The sequence below is a fragment of the Geotrypetes seraphini genome, chromosome 3 (assembly GCF_902459505.1).
Source record: "Geotrypetes seraphini chromosome 3, aGeoSer1.1, whole genome shotgun sequence".
Classification (NCBI taxonomy): domain Eukaryota; kingdom Metazoa; phylum Chordata; class Amphibia; order Gymnophiona; family Dermophiidae; genus Geotrypetes; species Geotrypetes seraphini.
The window spans coordinates 381008377-381026570 of record NC_047086.1 but is presented as its reverse complement, the minus strand read 5'-3'; the positions used below and the strand labels follow the sequence as shown (position 1 = coordinate 381026570).

The window sequence follows — 18194 nt, the reverse complement described above, 5'->3', positions numbered from 1 at the left end:
AATAAATGCAGAACAGTGGGATCATCCCCAGGTTCTAGAGGCAAAATTGGATCCAAAGTGCCAGCATGCGTTACCTGGTCCCCTGCCATGGGAAGAGCATCCAGAGATAATAAAGGAACAGTAAAATTAACCTCATCATCGGTATCCTCTGCAAACAGATCTCCTGAATCCCAAACAGTGGCAAACTAAGAAGCAGATGTACCCCTGAAAGGCTATGCCATGAGGAGGTAAGTTCAGTGCACAACAGGACTGCGCAGGAGCACAGCTCTCCTGAAAGACTTTATACATAAAATTAATAAATTCTGAGATAAAATACATACCAGGGAGCAAGGAGCCACCCTAAGATGACACCACATTGTGTTTCTTGGGATGTGGGGCATCCACACCCTTTCACGTGGAACGGTCATTATTTCCAGGCCCTGAAAACAGAAAAGCCCTTTTTGACAGCTGAGCATACAGAGGAGATGTTAAGCTGGACATTCCCGCCTCTCCGGTCAGTATGGCACAACACAAGGAAGCTCCTGAGGCTCAGAATTTGCACAATCCTGGCATGAATTCGGGATATATGAGCCCAAGGACTCCATCCCTACCAGTTTTTAGGCAAAAAATTGAGTTCTGGAAGTGCAGGAAACTTTTGAAAAAAAGACAGCTAAAAATCCAAGATGGCCGTAGTCAAGATTTTTGCATCTAAAATCACTAAAATAACTAACCTATTAGTCGAAAACCAACTAATTTAGGATTTTTGAGGAGGGGAGACAGAGGAACATGCAGGAACCCTCAAAACCCAGATTTTCAAACACCTCCTCCCCCCCACCAATTCACCTCAGAGGCTGTAACAGCCTTACTCACTGTGAACTGTGCTGGCAATGTGCCGCAGCCTGCCTCAGCTCTTTACAGTAGTTGGAAGAGAGAAAAATCACCATGCTGAAAACTCCTCTTCAATGCTGATCTTCGGGTTGCCAGCCAGACATGGTGTCTGACCTCACCCCCCACCCTCATGGACCAGCAGATGCGCTACCAGAAGGAGGCAAAAAATGCAGCCAGCGCCCTGCGAGACACCGCTGAGCCTGCGCTCAAACCCCTGCTAAGCAGCAATGGCCCCGAGCTCCGAAATACTTTGCAGGCTGGTAAACAGGTACCAACAGGTACCTGTCAGCTGCAGACCTCAGTCTGCTTCTTCTCTATGCATGAAAGGTGATAAGCTCCGATCACTTAACACCGAATAAAATAAGAAAAAGGAGAGAGAAGAACAGAAACACTCCTTCCAGCACATGTGCACAAGGGAAAAGCTACAGGTGGCAGCAGAGCTCCCAGTGAAGTAGGAGGGTCACAGAACAAATCTGGATTGGGATTCTTTCTGCATATGGCTTGTTCAGAATGACACACCTATTGCAGTGGAAATATTATAGTCAAATATATTTTATTGAGCAAACAAGAAGGTAACAGTACAAGCAACAAAGTACAAAACCAGCTCTACAGATTTTGAAATGACCCCAAAAGAACCCCCCCCTTCCCAAGCAGTGGAAATATTATATAATGTTTCTTCTGAGCAACAGCAATGGGAAAGAAAATAAACAGATTAACATGTTCTATACCTTAAATAACATAACATAGCATAACCATTAAGTTCTATGCGGTTAACAAAAGCTACAAATGAATAAGGAAGCACATAAAGGAATATTTCCTAAACTATGAAGAAAAACGCACATCAATAAATCACACTGATGAACATTACACAATTTTACTATTCTCTCATATTAATCTCTGCTCCCTTGTGTTGTTAACAGGAAGTTTCATACCAAATAATTCAATAATTTGTTTCCCAAATAAAACACTTATTTTCACATTTAAGAAATGAAATATTTTAGATAACTGGAATTTTCAGTCAAAATTACATCTAAAACCTAAAGAGAGAATATAAATTCTGATAAATTATTTGCAAATCAAGTACCTGCACCAATCATAGTGATGGGGGATTCAATGTATATCCATTCATCCGTGTAAATACCAGAATGGACAAAGATGAGTCCATCAAAATGAGCTTCTTGGACTCCTCCCAAAGCATCCTCAATAGTGTCATAATACTATAGTAGAATGAAAAAAATATATCTAACTGTGCAACATCCTTGTATAACATTTAACACATACATGCAATGCTGATTAAGTATGATGTTATTACAGAAATATCAATTACCTATCTACCACCATGACAAGATCCTTGATTACTGGTTATACACATATTTTGTATGCCTCATTTCTAGAGTAACAAAATTCAAAATGTGACATCATCATCTATCAACCACTTATAAAAATATGCCTATTTAATGATTCAAAATTGATGTAATTTCACTTAGAGCCAATAGTTCATTAACATTGAAATAAATCTCTAAGCAATCATCACCTCTCCAACCAACAATATTAATTTATTTTTTCTTCTTCTGAGCCTCAGCACCACTTCAATAAACTTTCATGGCGGTGAGCCTTATGTGGGAAAATCGTCACTGACTCAATCTTAATTTTATAATTTTCTATTGTTTCTTACATTATAATTTTACTATTATTTCTTCAATTTCTAAATTGCTCAGTGCTCAATACTCTTTTCAATATTTTTTCAAAAATAAATAATTTCGCTACATGGTGGGGGGCGTGGCTTAGCGCGCACACAAAATGGTCGTGTGATCGCAGCGCTCCTCTTACCTGGGCAACCGTTGAATAAATAAAGATTTCCTTTTAAACTGTTTTCGGCTGAAAACATCAGAGAGGACAGCGGGAGCATGGCGAGCACCCGACAGAGTAAAAGTGAAACCGGAAGGGCTGTGAAAAGGCAGAAGCAGGATCAAATTACCCCGAGTAAGGTTCCGCTTCCTGCTGATGTATCAGAGGAGTTAAGCAAAGCTGAAGTTATGGGGGAACTGAGACAAATCAAACAAATGCTGACAGAGACTGTGAGTAATATGGCAGAACTGAAGGAAGAAATGTAATGTAATGTAATTTATTTCTTATATACCGCTACATCCGTTAGGTTCTAAGCGGTTTACAGAAAATATACATTAAGATTAGAAATAAGAAAGGTACTTGAAAAATTCCCTTACTGTCCCGAATATACACAGACAAATGGAAGTAGCTAATAAAAGAACAACAGAGTTAGAAGTTAAAATGGAGAGCTTAGAATGTGAAGGAAAAAGATGCAAAAATGACAGTTTGGAAATAATTCAATTGAAAAGTCAGCTGGAAGATTACGAAAACCGTGGAAGAAGAAAGAATATAAAACTTTTTGGAATACAGGAAAATTTGGAAGGGAAAAATGCAATACAGTTTTTAGAAAATTTAATTCCTAGATTATTGCAGTTGGATTTCAAACAGCCTTTGGAAATAGAACGGGCACACAGGATTCCAATAAAGAGTCTGGAAAATCAAGGGAGACCAAGACCATTAATATTCAAGATGTTAAGATACCAGCAAGCAATAGAAATTTTAAATGCTGCCAAAAAAGATAAAAATTTAAACTATAAAGGATCCAAAATATGGTTTTTACCAGACTTTGCTAAAAATACAGCAAATATTAGGAAGAAATTCCTTGATCTGAGATCTCAATTAAAGGAAAAAGGATATAAGTATGGGTTATATTACCCAGCAAAAATGAGGGTATCTTGTGGGGATAAATCTTTGTATTTTGTTGACCCGGAAAAACTAAAGACCTTTCTTTCAAAATCAGAACCTATGTCATTTTAGCACAATGGGTGTTGAAATGAAGGGATAAATATTAAGACTGGATTGGTGGATATTGAACAAAAAATTAAATATAAAGAACTATGGGACTTTTGTTTGTTGGAAAAAGAAGAATATGCAACAAAGAACAGGAAATAAAAATGGACAAGTGAAAAAGAAAATAAAAGAATGTAAAGAAGAAAGTAGAAAGAAGGATAGACTGGAAAGACATTAAAGTGAAGTTATTAGACTGAACTTTTAGGAGACTGAAAGATGGATGGTTGGAGTAAAGAATGAACAAGAAGGATTAAAGGACTGGACAAATTAACACAAAAGGAAAAGTGAAGACTGAATAGGAAAATAAATAGATGTGAAGAAGAAGAAAGCAGGACTGATAGACTAAAAGGATATTATAAAAAAAAAAAAAAATGAATGACAATTGGCAGTCAAAAGTCTTTAAGAGTGGATGGATGGAGATAAGAAATAAATATGAAAGTTCAGTTTATTTAATAAGTCAGAAAAGGAGAAAGTAAATGAAAGGACAATAAGGAAAAAATTGCAGAATGGACTAATGATAGAAAGGACAAGTTATATGATATTTAAATGCAAGTAAAGGAAAGGAAAATGAATAATATAAAAGAAAGATACATAATAATTTATTGGTAGCTGAAGGAATGTAAAGATTGATGTGATAATATAGTTTTAAAAAGATTGGATTTAATTTGGAGAAGAGGAAATATAAAAAGGGGGAAAAAATTATTTTGAAAATGAAATACAAATGTTTAAATACAAATAGGGGATAAAAACTTATAAAATTGAATTTTTTTTTTTAACAGAAATATATGAAGAGATGGATATTTGCTGATGGATATTTAAAGGAGGATAGGAGAAGATGGATTAGATAATATAAGATATAGGAAAATGATACTTTTTATTAAATATATGAATGACTATGATAGAATTTTCTTGAATGAAATAAAATGTTGGGGGAATGAATTAGAGATTGGTGAAATGATAAAAATGCATTAATGGAATGTTAGGAAATAAATATGGTTATGTGACTAAAGGTTAAATAATAGATAGAGAAATTAATTACTTTAAAATGGAAAAAAAAGAAAAAAGAAAAAAGGTTTTATGATTAGAAGAGATATAATTAGATATATTGTGGAGAGGTAGTGAGTTTGTCTCAATAAAGGATAAAGGGGTTATTAATAAATATTGGTTGCCTGGGGGGGAGGGGGGAAGTTGGGATTACTGTCCAATGTGTGTCCTTAAGCAGTCATTATATTGGGGGGGAGGGGTGGTAAGAAGGTGGGTATTAAAGATATTACTAGGATGATTAAGGAAAAGATTAATAAGGGATTGGGTAATTTGGAGGTAAGAATGTGTGCCATGGGGAGAAGTTTTTTAGATCTTAGTTATGGAAGAAGGGAAGAGGAAGATTATGATAAGGAGTATAAAATATATTATGTCTTTTAAGATATTTTCTATTAATGTCAATGGCCTGAATCATGTAATCAAAAGGAAAAAGGTATTATCATTTTTAAAGAAGCAAAACGCGGATGTTTATTGTCTGCAGGAGACCCATCTTAATATAAAGGAATCACAGAAACTAACGGGTGGGTGGGTGAAAGAATGTTTTTTTGCTCCAGCAGAGGGTAAAAAAGCAGGAGTAGCAGTTCTTATAAATAAAAAATGTATGGCCAATTTTAAGATAGTAAATTCGGACCCACATGGAAGATGGCTACATGTTGATATAAGTATGGGAAATAATGCCCTGACGTTGTTCAATATATATGCCCCTAATTCGAATCAATCAGAATTCTTTAAAAAATTGCAGAGTATGTTGTTACCACTGGCTGCTTCTAATTTAGTGGTGGCTGGAGATTTTAATGCTGTAATGGATCCATTAATGGATAAAAAACCAGATAAAAGTATAAAATCTTTAGGTTTAGATAATTTGGTTCAATCATGTGATTTGAAGGATATATGGCGTATTCTTCATTTTAATGATCAGGAATTTTCATTTTGTTCACAGGCTCATAAATCATTTTCAAGAATAGATTATATTTTTATTTCATCACATAAGGTGCAGCAAGTGATTAAGGCTTCCATTGATCCCATTATCATTTCGGATCATGCGGGAGTATGGATAGATTTACAATTAGATCAATTAGAAAATAGAAGACCTCTTTGGAGATTTGATAATGCATTGCTTGTGGATGAAAAATTTTTGGAAAATTTTAAAACACAAATTAGTGATTTCTTTCAAATTAATTTAGTGGAAGATACATCTATTGAAAATGTATGGGACGCTTTTAAAGCGACTATGAGAGGTCATATTATATCATATTCGGCTTTTGTTAGGAAACAGATTAACAAACAGTATATAGAGTTAGAAAAAGAAATTAAAATACTAGAAACTAAATTGGTAAGCAAATGGGAACATGATGTATTACAAGCTCTTTTGAAAGCAAAAGGTAAATATAACGAATTAGCTTCAAAAATGATAAGAAGAGACTTGTTTTCCAAACAGACAATGTATTATGGAAATTCTAATAAGGCGGGAAGATTATTGGCAAATTATCTTAAAGCAAAAAAAAGAAGAACTAACATTAATGGGATAAAAGATGATAATGGTATAATAACCAATCAAACGGATATAATTTTAAAGCAATTTCTAAAATTTTATAAGGACCTGTATTCTTCCGAGCCTTATTTGGAGAGGCAAAAAGATGGAAAAAATTTTTTAGATTTAATTATTGGACCTAAGGTTCCTGATAATATAAAACGGAGTTTAGATGAACCTATATCATTAAAAGAATTAGAAACAGCGTTGAGATCTCTTAGAGTTGGATCCGCTCCAGGTGGTGATGGTTATACAGTAGAATTTTATAAAACATTTCAAAATGTCCTTTCCCCATATTTACTAAATTTATATCAGACACAACTTATAAAAGGTGATATTAAAGGTACTATGGCTGAATCAATAGTAATTGTTTTGCCTAAGCCAAATAAAGATCCTACTTTGGTTTCGAACTACAGGCCTATATCTTTAATAAATGTGGATAATAAACTTTTGGCAAAAATTTTGGCTTTGAGATTAGCCAAAGCTCTCCCACATATTATAGACACGCATCAGACGGGTTTCGTTGCTAAAAGACATTCCTCTAATAACTCTAGATTATTGTTTCATATGTTAAATTTATCAAAAAAAATGGATGAACCGGCTTTTACAGTTTCCTTGGATGCAGAAAAAGCGTTTGATAGGGTAGAATGGAATTTTATGTATCAGGCTTTAGAATGGTTTGTATAGGTTCTGGATTTATACAAATGGTAAAAACATTGTATAGCTTCCCGATTGCAATATTAAATATTAATAATATGATATCTGATGGTTTTCAATTGCAGAGGGGAGTTAGACAAGGTTGTCCTTTATCTCCTTTGTTATTTGATGTTGTATTAGAACCCTTATTGTTAGCAATACAGCAAGCAAGGGGGATACAGGGTATTCCATATTCTGATATGGAATATAAAATTTTGGCTTATGCGGATGATATTTTACTTTATTTGAGGAATCCAGAGTCTACCTTATCTTGTCTATTGGAATTAATTGATATGTTTGGCAAATTTTCAGGTTATAAAATTAATTGGAGTAAGTCTGAACTTATACCTTTAAATGTTCATTGTGTAAAAGGATTATTTGACGCTTTTCCGTTCATATGGAAAGAAGAAGGATTTAAATATCTTGGCATTCAAGTTAAAAATACAATTGAAGATACAGTAAAAGAAAATGAAAAATTTGTATTGAAAAGAGTTACAGAGTTATGTGAGCAATGGAATCCGTTACGTCTTTCTTGGTGGGGGAGAGTTCAAACTATTAAAATGATGATCTTGCCTGTAGTTTGCTACCAAATGAGTATGATACCTATTTATTTTCAGGGGTCCTTTTATAAAAAGCTTAATAGCATTTTAACGAAATTTCTTTGGCTTGGTAAAACGCATAGAATAGCTTTGGTATCTTTGCAAAAATCAATTAAGGAGGGAGGGGTAAATTTTCCAAATTTTTATAGGTACCATCAAGCCTATATTTTACGTCAGGGTATGTATTGGATCCTCCCAGAACTGATAGATAATGCACCGGATTGGTTATATTTGGAATGGCGCCTTATGTTTCCCCTAAATTTAGTTCGTCTTCCAAGTATCAACATGCCTAGAAGATACAGAGAAAATAAGATATTAATGGATACTTGGAAAACGTTGAGGCTTATTAGTAAATTAACACCTGTCCCAATAAACAAGTCAACTAATCAGTCTTTATGGATAAACTCCAAGATTAAAATTGGCAGAGCTCAAATCCTTTGGAAGGACTGGATTATTGCAGGCATTAGATCTCTGAATGATGTTATTTCGGAAGGTAAACTGCTGGAATTTTCACAATTGCAACATAGATTTGGTCTTAGTAAAAAACAAAGTTTTAAATGGTTGCAATTGAAGCAGGCCATTCAGGTTGGGTTCCCTGAATGGAAAACATTGAATAATCAATATAGTTTAGAGTTCTTATGCTTCCAAGCAGACTTCCTAGGGCATCAAGCCGTATAAATTAATATCTGGATATTTGAATAAAAAACCAAAAAATGGTCTAAGAGACATTTGGAGCATTGAGATTAAGCATCAAATTACTGCATCTCAATGGCCACTAATTTGGTCTTGGAGAATGAGATGTACAGTGTCAGCATCTATGAGACAAACTTGGTTCTTTTTATTACATAGAGCTTTTTGGACCCTTACACGTTTGCAAAAATTAGATAGTTCTAATAAATGCTGGCACTGTAATCTGGAACCTGGGATGTTGGATCATTTACTGTATCATTGTCCCTACATTAAAAGTTTTTGGAATGCAATTTGGCCACAAATTAATAAATTGATGGAAAATCATGTAGCAATATCAGTGTTATTTGGAATGATGATGAGAAAAAAAAGTCAAATTTCACCAGAAAATAACAAGCTTTTACTAGTCATGACAGGGGTTGCCATTCAGCATATAACCAATAACTGGAAGAATCATAGTAACCTTAATTATACATTTTGGTGGAATACAATTTGTCATATATTCAAAATGGAAAGAGTAATAGCAATACAAAGAGGGACATATCCTAAATTTATAAAAATATGGGGGCCATTGACAAAGTATTGTACTGAATGAATAGTAGGATTTATCTTCTTCTTTTTCTTGTCTTCTTTATGGCACACATGGAGGGGGGGGTAGTGAAAATAATTTTACACAACATGTTATAATATGGTATACCAGTGTTTTTCAACCTTTTTTGGGCAAAGGCACACTTGTTTCATGAAAAAAATCACGAGGCACACCACCATTAGAAAATGTTAAAAAATTTAACTCTGTGCCTATATTGACTATATATAAAGCAATTCACTTGAGTGCCACCGCTGCCATCGGGAACAGGCTGGCGCCAAGTTCTCCCTGTTTCTCTTCCCCGCGGGGCCGACCAACTCTCGCCACCCGTCGTCAATTCTAACGTCGGAGAGGACGTTCTAGGCCAGCCAGGCAGCGATTGGCTGGCCCAGAACGTCCTCTCCGATGTCAGAATTGACGCGAGTGGCGAGAGTTGGCCAGCCCCACAGGGAAAAGCAGGGAGAACTTGGCGCTGGCCTGTTCCCGATGGCGGCGGTGGCACTCAAGTGGCTAAAGAGCCGCAGTTTGCTGGCCTAGGGACAACACTGGAGGGTGGCCAGCTGTGCACCCCCTTGGTACGTAAACCCGGGGTGGGGCAGACCGCCCCCCCCACCCTGGTATGCCACTATCTGTACCTCACTCCCTCCCTATGACCAAAAATTCTCCATTCTTATATTCCCCGTGTACACAACCATCTCTTTCCCTCCCTTCCTCTCTCCAAAGTCCATTTCTTCTGTGTCCAAAAACCCGTTCCCTCCCCCACCTCAGCATCTCTTTCCCTCCCTTCCTCTCTCCCAAGTTCATGCCTTGTGTCCAAAACGCACTCCCTCCCCCCTTTTGTGTTCCATGTTTGCCTCCCAGCCCATCTTTGCAACTTTCTCAGCAAAACGAAGCTCAATCCGCGAGGATTGTCTTCTGCTTCCTGCCTGCCCTGCCGCGCACAAATAGCCGAATGGAAGTATTCTCCGACGTCAGCGCTGACGTCTGAGGGCAGGCTTTGCTTAAGCCCTCCCTCCGACGTCAGCGCTGACATCGGGAAACGCTTGCGATCGGCTATATGTTAGCTGCAGGGCAGGCAGGAACAGAAGACGAGCCTCGCGGCTCGAGATGTATTGAACTCCGCGGGTCCCCTGTCCAGCTCTCTCCTGTCCACGTGGGGCGGACTGCCCCTCTCCCTAGACTGTGGCCTAGGACCCTGGGGGAGCCCGGGCCCCCTGTCAGCTCCGGGCCCCTGAATGCAGGACTGGTGGTACTGCCCTGATGGCGGCCCTGACCGTACGGCACACTAGTGTGCCGCGGAACAGCGGTTGAAAAACACTGTCGTATACAATATGTATAAGGTGATTGGAAAGTACTTGAAGGGTGGGGGTTGGGAGAGGGGATAAAAAAATTTGTTCAGAATATTATGTAATAGATATAAAAGTGATATTGTGTATTCATTAGTTGTAACTCAATATTTTGTACACTTCATGTAAAATATGAAAATGAATAAAGAATTATAAAAAAATAAATAAATAAATAATTTCAACTTGAATAAATCATTTTCACTTTCAACCTATTTCAATATTCAACTTATCTTAATAGAATTCTTCTTTAAAAATACAGTGGTACCTTGGTTTACGAGCATAATTCGTTCCAGAAGCATGCTCGTAAACCAAAATACTCATATATCAAAGTGAATTTTTCCCATAGGAACTAAGGGAAACTCGCTTGATGTGTTCCCACCCACCCCCACCCCTGAGGCCAGCAGCGCTGCTCTACCCCCCCCCCCCCGAAAACCGGCATTGCTTCCCCCGAAGGCCCCCCCACCCCGCGTGATCCGGCACCCTCCCCCCCACTCGCATTGCACACACCCCCACCGTGATCTGAAATCCCCCAGACCCACCCGAACACGCTTCTTACTTCCATCTGGCCACCAGCACCGGCATGTCCTGTGCGTTGGTGCCAGTGCCCGAAGATCTGCCTCCTCTTCTTTGCTGGGCCTTGAGCATCTGCGCATGCTCAAGGCCTGCGAGTTCATGCTCTCTCCTCCCCGAGGTTGGCTTCTTTGCTAGCTATCTGAACTGAAGACCACGAGGAGGGGATGCGCCCTCTAGTGGAGCAGGAAGGCACGCATGCATGGGCAGTGCTAGCAAACTTGAGATCTTCAATCAAGTTTGCTTGAAACGCTGTCCGTGACGGGGCTCCGTGGATGACGTCACCTACATGTAGAGAATATGCTGCCTGCTTGTCCTGGGATAATGGCTTATACCATGGAAGAACAATACAGTGAGATATAGGGTAAATACAGATTGCAATAGCAAGCAAATGATTTATGCCATTTTATGTCCTTGTGACTTAATTTATATAGTGAGAACAAGTAGGTCTATAAAATTTAGACTTAATGAGCATAAATCCCGCATTTTAGCGTGTAACCAACAAGCTCCAATGGTACATCACTGGGTTCAGAAGGGGCATCCAATTGAAGGGTTGAGATGGCGGGTCATTGATCAGTTAACTGAGGGGAGGGTGAGTGGAAATTTAGCAAACATTCTTAACTTCAAAGAGCAAAGATGGATCTATCTTTTAGCTACGGTAGAGCCCAATGGGTTGAATGTTGAGGTGGAATGGGGTTCACTGATTGGTTAAGCTCTAGCCAACAGAGGGTATGGAAACTCAGCTGTTTAGTTAAAAATTTGCATAAATACATCTTAGGAAGAATGCCGCAGCCATCTTTACTCTGATTAATATAGTGGGGTGGATGACAATAAGAAGATTGCAGTAAGAAGATTAATTGTTGGATATAAGGGAGGGGGGATATTTGATGAGAGCTATAATTTGATGATATAATAAGTAATGTTAAAGTATAAAATGATTGTATTTTGTGTTATACTTATTGTGAGTTTAAAAAATGAATAAAGATTTTAAAAAAAGAACTTTAAAATATATAAGCTTTAGGTTGTAGAAATTGATGGGTGCTTGGGGCTTGTTTTAGAAAAAGTAGACAGGTTTGCAAGTACTGATTAATTTTTCTGATTTATACGGAGGACCCTTGAAAAAGCAGTATGCAAAACATGTCGGGTCCAACCCTCCCAGGCTGAGTTTAAATGAAAAAGTTATTCTTAAAGAAGAATTTTATTAAGATAAGTTGAATATTGAAATAGGTGTTCAGCTACATTCAAATTGAGTTCTGCAGATCCCACAGAGAGATGGGTACTGGTGGATATGAACTTGGGTAAAGATACTCTGAGGTTTGTTAACATCTATACACCTAATTCAAATCAAAATACATTTTTTTAATCTCTTCAACAGTTGATTCTGCCACTGGCCGCTTCTAATTTAGTGGTGGCGGGGGACTTCAATGCAGTTATGGATCCAATATTGGATTAAAAAAACCTAGTAAAATACTAAAATCATTAGAGTTAGATAATTTGGTACAATCTTGTGGTTTAAAAGATATTGGCGGATTCTTCATTTTAATGATCGGTAATTTTCTTTCTGCTCCCAGGTACATAAATCATTTTCCAGAATAGATTATATATTTGTATCAAATCATTTAATGCAGCAGGTTACAAAGACTGCCATAGATCCAATCATTTTGTCAGATCTTGGTGGAGTTTGGATTGAACTGAAAATGGATGAACAAGATTGCAGTAGACCTGTCTGGAGATTTAATAATGCATTGCTTGCAGATTCCAACTTTATTGAGGAATTTCAATCTAAAAGTACTGAATATTTTCATCTCAATGCCTCAGATGAAGTCTCTTCAGAAACCTTATGGAATGCTTTCAAAGCTACTATGAGAGGGAAAAAATCTCATATTCGGCACATGTCAAAAAACCACTCAAAAAGGAATTTTCTAATCTACAGCAAAATATTAAAGTACTAGTGTTTAAGCCCGTTACATTAATGGGTGCTAGAATATGTTTGTCTGTCTTTCTTTCTGTCTCTCTCCCTGGCCCCCTTTGTCTTTCTTCCTTTCTTTCTGTCTCCCTCCCGTTGTCTATCTTTCTTTTTTTCTCCCTCTTCCCGCTGTCTGTCTTTCTTTCTATCTGTCTCTCTCCCTGCCCCCTATGCAGCAGCACTTCTCTCCCCCCTCCATTTCCCTGTGCAGCAGCATTTCCCCACCACCTCACTTACCTGTGCAATAGCAGCATTTCCCTCCCCCTTCCCTGTGCAGCAACCACAGCAGCATTCCCTCCCCCTCCATTTCCCTGTGCATCAGATTTCCCTCCCCCCACCCCACTTCCCTGTGCAGCAACAGCAGCAGTATTTCCCTCCCCCTCCACATCCCTGTGCATCAGCAGCAGCATTTCCCCCTACCCCCACCTTCCCTTCCCGCGGTATGGCCTGCTCCCTTAGTCCCTTGACGCCCCCCTTCCCTTCCCGCAGTCTGGCCAGCTCCCTTAGTCCCTTGCCGGAGTTTATTTTTAAGTTTAAAGGTGCCGCCGTGGCTCCTCTCACGATCCCCGCCTGCGTTGGAAGCCTTCTCCGACACAGGTGCGGCTTGTGACAGGAGCCGCCGCCGCGGCTTTTAACTTAAAAATAAACTTTGGCAGGTAGGGCTGTATTTCCTGGATGGAGGATTGCCGCTTTGATGGCTTGAGGAGGTGGAGAGCAGGGAGGCCAGAGCTTTTCAATTTCTCAGTCGGCCACTGGCATAGCTAAGCATGCATGCGCACTCCTGCCAGCCATGGACCTACGGATCATGCAGGTAGGAGTGTGCATGCGCGCTTAGCGTTTTATTATAGTAGATTGGAGTCACAATTGACATTGAAATGGGAACAAAATATTTTGCTGGCCCTCTTAAAAGCTAAGTATAAATATAATGAAATTGCATCACAAATGGCTAGGAAAGAGTTGTTTTCTCAGCAGGCTTTATATTATGGAAACTCGAATAAAGCGGGAAGATTAGCTAATTTTCTTAAAGCAAAAAAAAAAAAAAAAAAAAAAAAAAAAGGAAAGTAAAATTGTGGCTGTTAAAGATGAGATGGGGGAACCTCATTCTCAAATTAGAAATATCTTAAAACAATTCTTGAAATACTATAAAGCCTTATATTCTTCCGAACTTTATTCAAATAAAGAACTTGAGGGATTAGAGTTCTTGAAATTAATTAAGGGGCCTAAAATTCCCGAGCATATAAAAGGGACTCTTGATGCGCCTATATCAATGAAAGAGTTACAAACAGCGTTGAAGTCCCTTAGAGTTGGATCCGCTCCAGGTGGTGATGGGTTCACGGTAGAATTTTATAAATCATGTCAAAATTCCCTATTGCCTCATCTGTTAAATTTATATCAGGCTCAACTGACTAAAGGTTGCATTACAGGTACTATGGCAGAATCTTTAACTATTGTTTTGCCGAAGTCAAATAAAGATCCCAAGTTGGTTTCAAACTACAGGCCTATTTCTTTGATTAATGTTGATGGGAAACTTTTGGCTAAGCTATTGGCTTTACGCTTGGCTAAGGCTCGTTGCTCAAAGACATTCTTCAAATAACACCAGGCTGGCTTTTCACATGTTAAATTTAACAAAAGCCATGGATGATCCAGCCTTCTCTGTATCTTTGGATGCAGAGGCCTTTGATCGAGTGGAATGGACCTCCATGTATCAAGCAATGGATTGGTTTGGTATTGGTTCTGGATTTATACAAATGATTCAACCTTGTATAGTTCCCCTTCTGCCAGATTATATATAAACTAGTGTTTAAGCCCGTTACATTAACTGTCTGTCTGTCTTTCTTTCTTTCTGTGTCTCTCCCTGCCCCTGTCTCTCTCTTCCTTTCTTTCTGTCTTTCTCCCTCCCGTTGTCTGTCCTTCTTTCTTTCTGGATCTCTCTCTGGCACCCTGTCTGTCTTTCTTTCTTTCTGTCTGTCTTTCTTTCTTTCTGTCTCTCTCTCTGCCCACTGTCTTTCTGTGTGTCTGTCTTTCGTTCTAATGTGCTGCTTGCTTACCTGTCTTTCTGTCTCTCCATGGCCCCCTTCTGTCTCCCCTCACCCAAAGCAAACCAAGATTGCTCCCAAGCCCCCTTTCCCTCTCCGTCCCCTCCACTTTCCTGTGCAGCAGCAGCAGCATTTCTCTCCCACCCTTCCCTGTGCAGCAGCAGCATTTCCCACCCTTCCCTGTGCAGCAGCAGCATTTCCACACCCATACACACACACACACTGCCCTGTGCAGCAGCAGCATTTCCCACCCTTCCTTGTGCAGCAGCAGCATTTCCACCCCCCATACACACACTTCCCAGTGCAGCAGCAGCATTTCCCGGCCTTCCCTGTGCAGCAGCAGCATTCCCCCCCCACACACACACACTTCCCTGTGCAGAAGCAGCATTCCCACCTCCCACCCCCACACACACACACACACACACTTCCCTATGCTGCAGTAGCATTTCTCAGTCTTCCCTGTACAGAAGCAGCATTCCCCCCCCCCCACTTCCCTGTGCAGCAGCAGTATTTCCCAGCCTTTCTTGTGCAGCAGCATTTCCAGGCTTTCCCTGTGCAGCAGCAGCATTTCCCGCGCTCCCTTCCCAGCCGCCGCGTTTAAATTCAGATAAAAGTGCTGCACCGCGCTACCGCTAGCTTCAGCGTCTTCTATCCACTGCGGCCAACCCTAGTGGAAACAGGAAGTAGTCAGAGAGGGCGGGCCGCAGTGGACAGAAGACGGCGAGGCCAGCAGTAGTGCGGTGCAGCGCTTTTATCTGAATTTTAAATGCGGGTGAGCCAGGGAGAAGGAGGAGGCTTTAAAGTACAGTAGTTGGTTTTAGCAGTGAGTGAGGGCGGGAGGGGGGAGTCGCTGGCTGTGCTGTGTCTCTTTCTGTGTTCGAATTCAGCAAGAGGGACACAGAACTTGTCAGTGGCCACCGAGGTTAGCAATCGGGGGGGGGGGGGGGGCGAGGACGCAGCTCAGGAGACTGGGAAGGTATTGGCGGGCGGCGGCGGCTGGGGCCTCCTCCTGCAGGCGCTCGTGTCTCAGGGGTCCGGCAGGGAGAGAGCTTGCCTGCGCTTCCTCCCAGCAGCAGTTGGTGAGTGAGGGCGGGAGGAGGGGAGTGGCCAGAATGTTCCCTGCCGCCAGGTTCTAAAATGGAACACGGCCACGGATCACACACCACAGCGGCAGGGAACACGCTGTTTTAACAGCGCATGCACCGGTAACCTTTTATTATATAGGATAATACTTTTTCGGATCATTTCTGTCTGGAAAAGGGAGTTAGACAAGGATGTCCGTTATCTCCTTTGCTGTTTGATATTGTTTTGGAACCATTGTTATTGGCTATACAACAGACAAAGGAGATCCAGGGTATTCCTTACACAGGTCGGGGAATACAAAGTCTCTGCTTATGCAGATGACATATTGCTTCATTTGAAGATTCCTGAAACAACCATTCCTCATTTACTGGATTTGATTGAAAGATTTGGAAAATTTTCAGGATATAAAATAAATTGGAGTAAATCAGAGATTCTTCCACTTAATGTACATTGTCAAAAAGGATTATTTGATTCATTCCCCTTTCTTTGGAAGGAAGAGAGTATAAAATACTTAGGAATTTGGATTTATAAAACGCTGGAAGAAATGATGAAAGTAAATGAAAAGTCTTTATTGCTAAGGGTCATGGAGATGTGTGAACAATGGAACCCCTTATATCTGTCTTGGTGGGGGAAGAGTCCAAACAGTTAAGGTGATGATTTTGCCTGTGGTTTGCTACCAAATGGGTATGTTACCAGTGTTTTTTCAGGGGTCCATTTACAAAAAATTAAATAGTATTCTTACAAAATTTATTGGGCTGGAGAAAGCAGCAAGAATTGCCTTAGTATCTTTATAAAAGCCAATTGTGGAGGGTGGGGTAAATTTTCCAAATTTTTAAAGGTACCATCAAGCCTATATAATGCGTCAGGGTATGTATTGGATCCTCCCTAAGCTCATGGAAAATCTTCCAGACTGGTTATGGTTGGAATAGCAACTCCTGTCTCCATTGAGATTGTGTCACATTTTGAGTATCAAGCTACCTAAGTTGTATAAGGACAATAAAATTCTATTGGACACTTGGGAGACATTAAAATACATTAATAATTTAACATATATTCCAATTCATAAATCCACATATCAGTCCCTTTGGTTAAACTCCAAGATTCAAATTGGCAGGTTTAAGATCATCTGGAAGCGCTGGATGAAGGCGGGCATAAGTACTCTAGATGATGTAATTTTGGATGGAAAGCTACTTGATTTTTCACGATTTCAACAAACATTTGATATTGCTAAATCTCAAAGTTATAGGTGATTGTAGTTGAAGCACGCCACTCAGGAGGGGTTCCCTGATTGGAAAAATCTTAAAACTCAATATAGTTTGCCATTCCTATGCTTCCAGACGGATTTCCTGGGTCACAGGCTGCTCAGTGGTATAAATTAATATCTGGATTTTTGAATAAGAAACTAAAAACTGGTCTTCGTGACATTTGGAGCATTGAGATAAAGCACCAAATTACTGCATCTCAATGGCCACGAATCTGGATTTGGAGGATGAGATGTACGGTGTCTGCATCTATGAGACAAACGTGGTTTTTCTTGTTACATAGAACATTTTGGACTCCGGTTAGATTACAGAAATTAGATAGCTTCAAGTCTAATAGGTGTTGGCACTGTCATCTTGAACCTGGGACATTAGATCATTTATTTTATTGTCCCTTGATACTTCATATTTGGAGATCCATTTGGGATTAGGTAAACAAAGTACTGGAAAATCCAGTGGCAATAACATATGGCACTTTAATGAGAGCTAAAAGTCAAATATCATCTCACAATAACAAACTTCTCTTTATTATGACAGGAGTTGCCATACAGCTTATTTTAAGGAATTGGAAAAACTGGGATCGATTAAACTATACCTTTTGGTGGGAGTCTCTGTGTCACGTTTTTAAAATGGAACATATAATTGCTATACAACAGGGACATTATAAGAAGTTTCTGGATATTTGGGAGCCATTGACAAAATATTGCAAAGAGTGATTATTGGTTTTGCCCCTTGATCATGCACATCCAGGGTGGGGGGTTTGGAAAATATTTTAATCTTTAATTTGAGTGAAAGTTTTGAATATGAAGATGGGGGGGTGATATATTTGTCATAGATTACAATTTTGATTGAATTTAGGTGCTATTATAGTGTAATATGATTGTATAATATGTTTGCACTTGTTTTGGGCTTCAAAATGAATAAAGATATTTAAAAAAAAAAAAAGAAATAGGTTGAAAGTGAAAATTTATTCATTCAAGTTGAAATTATTTATTTTTGAAAAAATATTGAAAATAGAGTATTGAGCAC

General features: G+C 39.3%; 1 protein-coding gene across 3 annotated transcripts in view; it reads right to left on the bottom strand.

The window, feature by feature from the left end:
• Window positions 1–18194, bottom strand: part of FBXO11 (F-box protein 11) — a 256086-nt gene that overhangs the window by 83516 nt on the left and 154376 nt on the right. For all 3 annotated transcript variants that reach the window (XM_033940001.1, XM_033940002.1, XM_033940003.1), the window contains exon 7: window positions 1952–2084. In XM_033940001.1, coding sequence (XP_033795892.1) covers window positions 1952–2084 — 133 coding nt within the window. The remainder of the gene's footprint in view (window positions 1–1951; window positions 2085–18194) is intronic.